This window comes from Mytilus galloprovincialis, chromosome 11 (assembly GCF_965363235.1).
Source record: "Mytilus galloprovincialis chromosome 11, xbMytGall1.hap1.1, whole genome shotgun sequence".
NCBI classification, from domain to species: domain Eukaryota; kingdom Metazoa; phylum Mollusca; class Bivalvia; order Mytilida; family Mytilidae; genus Mytilus; species Mytilus galloprovincialis.
This window is the reverse complement of record NC_134848.1, coordinates 22,789,238-22,795,237: the sequence shown is the minus strand read 5'-3', so window position 1 is coordinate 22,795,237 and position 6,000 is coordinate 22,789,238. Positions and strand designations below refer to the sequence as shown.

Sequence of the window (6,000 nt, the reverse complement as noted above, 5' to 3'; positions counted from 1 at the left end):
GAACATGGAAAAGAATAGTGCGAGTGGGGCATCCGTGTACTTTGGACACATTCTTGTTTTTTGTATTATTAGTTTTTGAAGGCCTCATGGAAGATTAACATGTCATTGTTATATGTGTTACTTTCGAATTCGTTATTTAAAGATTTTTATTTATTATATGTTACGTGGTATGACCCACATATACATAGATAGATTGTGGTACCGGCGTGGACAAAATTAGTAATCAACTTTATGATGGTGGTATTGTAATGGACAATCATTGGGGCTTAGTCTTATAAAAAAGAAGATGTGGTATATAATTAAGAGATAACTGTATTGTATTTGAAGCTTTAAGGACGTCCATCGGTAGTTTTACTGTCGCAAATTTAGTTTACCTGGCGACGCGGAGCGAAGCTATAGATAGAACGGCGGACCAGTTTACTGTCCACAATAGACCAAAATGACACAGACATTAACAACTATTAGTCATCGTACGGCCTTCAACGATGAGCAAAGCCCATACCGCATAGTCTTCTATTTTAGCGGTAATTGGAGATCATCCTTAATAAGGGACTCGGGGATTATTAATGCTATTTTCCCGGAATTCAGGTGTCAAACTTTATTCGGTTTCTAATAAAGAAAATTAGAGATTAAAATGTTCATTATGCAAGTCACCGTCTATCCAACAAAAACTAATTCGTGGCCACGGTACTCTCAAACAAATCGATTAAACACCAATAATCGATTTTTAATGATTTTAGATATAAATGTGCCTTACGGTTTCCTATAGTTGTTAATTTCTGTGTCATTTTGGTCTCAGGCTTGTAGAGAGTTGTCTCATTGGCAATCCTACCACATCTTTTTTTTTTATAATATCATGTAAAAGTTTTTAAAAAATCAGTTGTGCCGATGTGCAAAATGAATATGTATGTTTTAATGACATTGAGCATATAGATCAGGTTTTTTTTTTTATTAAACGTCTTCTCTTTGTCATTGATCATGTTGATTAAAATGTATCTTGCCAAATTTATTAACATGTGTAACCGGAGAGCACGATTTTTAATTGCTTGTCTCCACCAGGACTCGAACCTGGGACCCCTGTGTTACAAGGAAGCGCGTATACCGACTGAGCTAAAGAAGTACTTCCTTAGCTCAACCGCTTATGCTGACTAAGTATCTACCAAATGTTCTAAGGGAAGCAATCCCGTCACACATGTATGTTAAAGTTGTTTCTCTTTTCCCTTAAGTTTTGTTAATATCAGTGGCGGATCCATCCCTTTTTATATGGGAGGCCAAGTGACTGACCTAAGGGGTCCACTTCAGTCATTCTTCAGTGATTTCCAATATAGTCAACCAAATTATTCCCAATAAAGTCAACCAAATTATTCCCAATATTATAGTCAACCAAATTATTCCCTCAAAACGGGGTGTCCCCCTTTTTATCCCCTCCCTTTCCCCTTTTCCACCTATGGATCCGCTTATGGATATTAATTTTCTATACGCTTAACAAAATAAAAAAAAATGAATTTCTCATATTCATAAAATTACTTTTTTCATTAATTTTCTTTTTGAAAGACATTATCCTTATTAATTAGCGGAAATCCCGGAACTTACCTTTTCCGTGTTTTTTTAATTTATTATATAGTTTGTTATTGTGAATGTTATTTCAATTGGTCGAAATATATCAATCAACCAATCAACGTAGTCGTTTCAAGTTAGATCGGCTAGCATTTCGACAATAACACGATCTTTATTTCCAAAAATACTGTTAAAAAAGATAAAATACTGTAAGTAAACATGTCAGTGCATCATTCAGGTTGAAATTATGATTTTACCTGTATCGAAGTCTATATAAATAAATAACTACTCAAATGCTAATATTTGTAAAACGAAAACCACAGCAAAAAGTTTTCCTTGAAGTTGGAGTTGCAGTTCTGTACATGACTACATCTGTGCTGTAAATTTGTTATTTTACTTTTATTTAAGAGTAAAACCATCATTTATTTAAAAATTTCATCTTATTGTGAAAAATCACTCTTATTTAAAATACAATCAGATAATACTTTTATGTGTAACCATAGTCATGATAGCCCAAATAATTATGATGTCTTAGGCGTCAAAGAAAAAAAATATAATAGCCTTTCAAGACGTCATAATTATTTTCACTAGTGTAACCAGAGATCGTGATTCTCCTTAGAATACAAAATCATCTTTGTCTTCATTGGGACTCTGTGTTACAAGACAATGCATTTACGGACTGAGCTAAAGAAGATGAAGATATCTTCATTTATATATAACTTCCCTGGCTAGGTTCTTCTTTTAACAGTGATTTTATTGTTTGGCGCCAATGTAACAGGACTGTCGAGTTTTCACGAAGCAGATGCGTGAGATTTGGCAAAAATTGTAAATGTCAAAGAGAAAAAAAATATATATCAAAGGAAAATGCCGCCAAATTGTAGAGCATGATATAAAATTATCTCCTCCAGGACTCGAACCCAGGACCTCTATATTACAAGACATGTATACCAACTCGTCCAACTGAACTAATGAAGTCCTTCTCTAGCTCAGCCGCTTATGTCTGGTTAACATGGTCAGTGTTCGAGCTTAGCCATTTTCAGAGAGTGCGTCGCCCACCCTTTCCCAAGTGCCGCTCTGTGCCCTTTTTACAGTTTCCAGGGCGCCCTTCCTTTTTTGAAGATGGATTGTATATTATTTTGTTTGTATTGATATGATCTGCTAATTACTAAATTTTACCGGGCGTAAAGTTTATAACTTTGTTTACGACCCCAAGCTAATCAACAGTTACAGGTGGTGTCATAATCTGTTGTTATAGGATTATCCGTTTATAGGATGGGTCATTACTGATCATTAACATTAATTCATTCAAATAGAATCAGACAGTCAGCAATTATCTTATTATTAAATGCCAGAAAGTTGAAAACCAAAAACAACTCGTGGAAGACATCGTTTTACTTGTTCTCTGTGAAATAAATAGCAAATTCAGACGTACATATGTATTTGTCATTGACTGCCCTCATTTTTAATACGAAAATAACAAAATTGGCCGCAATATTGTTGATCATATTTAAATCTTCTACATACTGTTTATAATCTTCCAAAGAAGGAGAACACCAGAATAAAGAAAGATAACTCAATCTGATTTTTTCCTTGCATTGAGTAACCCACTTAACATATTCTAAAATATGTCTACATACTTCTTTGTCATATATGATTAGGTATTTTGAGTTATGGGAAAAGTTAAAGAGGGTCTTAGTACATGTAGCAGTGTTGGTAAGGTGCCTTGGTCATCTTTCTCTGTTTTCTTTATTTTCAATACAAATTTTCAATGCTATATTATGCTAACATTGTGCTTTTACTGAGCATTAAGCACAGAATAGGTAGAAAGGTCAAACTGGTAAGGCAATGTGTGTCAGAGTCAGACCATAGCAACAGAATGAAGCAGGACACCTTTCAAAACATGCTGCATATAAAGCTTAAGCAATGATTTAAAAACTTATGTGACAAGCTGCTTGACAAGTTTTTCAGCCTAAAAAGTAGAAAGATAGAGTTATAGATGGGCTAATGACAATGAATGATGTAGTTCTTGTATAACTAGTGATTTCAAGAAATAAACACAATGTTTGATTAATATCTTTATTAAAACATGCCCTTTTCATATAATCATATCACAAGTTAAATGCCCTTTTTCAGGATTGGCACCCTGCCCTTTTGAAATTATCCTAGCTGGCACACTGATGGTTCAGTATCTATCTTACATACCAAGGGAAGAAATCCTGTCACACATGACTTAGGGATGGCCTACATCAAATATGAGGTTCCAATTTTGATTGTATGAATGATCTGCCTCAGTTGACCTGGTGTCATTCTAGAGAGCAAGTGTATAGGATTTGTGACTAGAAGATATTTGCTTTTTAACATCTGTAAAAAGGCACCAGTTGATCATATTTTTGTTTGAGACAATCAAAACCATATGGGACTGACTTGATATCTGAATGTTCAAAGCCTTATCACTACCTTTTTTGATACACAAAATATAGTGCATTGATCAAAACATTCTATACATCCTATTCATCATGTTCATGAACATTTCACGAAATTTATGGATTTAATATATGCTCACATATTCAAGGCACAAAATATTGATACACTTGTCAAGAAAATAACATAACATTTGCAAGGTGCATGAATCTAATATGATCACAGGGTTCAACACTAACGGTAGTCCGGTGCCCTCCTAAAATCTAGGAGGACTACTAAAACATGGTTAATCAGTAGTCCTGTGGACCACCTGGAAATTTGTATATGGTCTTGCTATTTCAATGCTAAAAAATGGCATAAAAGTCCTCCCAATAATGTTTACATTTTCAAAAAGTGATGGCATTGACAGTAAAGAACGTAAATTTCATTTGATATTACGAATTTCAAAGCACTTTTGAGGTCCAGGTTTCTGATCAGAATCATCACAGTGTTTGTAACACATGGGATTTTCAATGAAAATGTCTGATAACCAAAATATATGTGAACTGCAGAAAAGACAGCAAAGGTCAAAAATAAAAACGTAGATGAGTTAAAAAAAACACTTTCCAAATTTGGATAACAAAAATCATTACCCCCCTCCCCCAAAAAGAAACTAGTAGAGGTAGTTTAAAAAAAAAAAAAGATAACAATATCTTTTTGGAAGCTTTCCTGTTAAAAAAAACATAAGCATGCCATTCAAAATAATATTAAAGGCATTTTGTTTCAGCAACATATCCACTGAATATGGATTTCAACAGTGGTGATGAAGTTGACCTCTAGTACACAAACAAAGACATTGTATCACTTCAACAAAAGTCTTATAAACTGATTGAAGAATTAATGTAAACTAAAAACATTGACTGATCTTTATCTTTTTTTCTAAATAATTCTGGAATAAAAGGTCAAATGTAAACTAAAAACATTGACTGATTTTTATCCTTTTTCTAAATAATTCTGGAATAAAAGGTCAAATAACTCCTCCAAACAAGGCCTTAGAAATTGGCTCAGAATGCAGGATTTTGCATCGCATTTTTCAAAATTTTCTGGCGGGAAAAGTTTATGAGTAATAAAACTGATTCACTGTCACTGAATGTTAACTTTATTTTATCAGAAATAAAACCAAAATATTTTCAAAACTCAAATGAACATTTGTGTGCTTTTGAGGTGCTCAGAGGACAGGAAATTGCATCTTATTTTTTAAAAATTTCTTGGGTGGGGGGGCATGCCCCAAAACCCCCCTAGCTAGTTCGGGCCACGATGCGGCCCTCAACAGTGATAGAGGTGGCCCTACAGGACTACCCAAATCATTTTCTTGGTAGTCCTTTGGACTACATATCCTTTAATGTTAGTGTCAAACCCTGTAATATCCAGTCAAGGGTCTAACTTAAATAAGTTATTAGAGAAAAATAACATACATATATCGTTATTGTGGGCTAAAATATAAAAAAAACTGTGATAACATATGTATGTTACATGTTTCAAAGAGGCAATATACATCCTTTACTTTGTTAAATTGTATACAAGTTCTATTGGTATTATTATTGTTTTTATGCATACTAAACTTTGGAAAGATATAACAGTTTATAATTTGCCAAAGATGTACAGTTCACCTATGTTATTATAGAAAATATATGCCTGTAATAACTAAAGGGTGTTATTACAGCTTTTTTAATCTCTTCAAAGCCATTTGTCAGACATATATCACTATGTATTTTAATTCATTGTAAGAAATAATGATCAGAGCATGTAATGAGGTTCTGTACAGGCTTCCCAGTAATTCCCAAGTGTCTCATTTTATAAGTTACATGCCTGTAATAACTAATCCTTGTTATTACAGCTTAGTCAAGTTAGTGTATCCCTTAAATTTGGAGCTATCTTACTTTGTCTAGAATTTCTGTTTAAGAATCCACTACAACCAATGCAATAATTAATTTTACTAGAGAATGGGATGGTAAGCAAGTCACAGTGTTATGGTCTCTCATA

The 6,000-nt window shown here is 33.6% G+C and overlaps 1 protein-coding gene across 3 annotated transcripts in view; it reads left to right on the top strand.

Annotated features, from left to right (window-relative positions):
- The first annotated feature begins 1,126 nt into the window (after nt 1–1,126).
- LOC143051884 (U4/U6 small nuclear ribonucleoprotein Prp3-like) overlaps nt 1,127–6,000 on the top strand; it is a 33,803-nt gene continuing 28,929 nt past the window's right edge. The window contains exon 1 of one of the 3 annotated variants that reach the window (XM_076224877.1): nt 1,127–1,194. In XM_076224877.1, the coding sequence (XP_076080992.1) occupies nt 1,142–1,194 (53 nt within the window). In that variant the 5' untranslated portion in view covers nt 1,127–1,141. Of the gene's footprint in view, nt 1,195–1,663; nt 1,767–1,904; nt 1,937–6,000 lie in introns of those variants that run through there. The other 2 variants (XM_076224878.1, XM_076224876.1) reach the window with 2 other exon arrangements.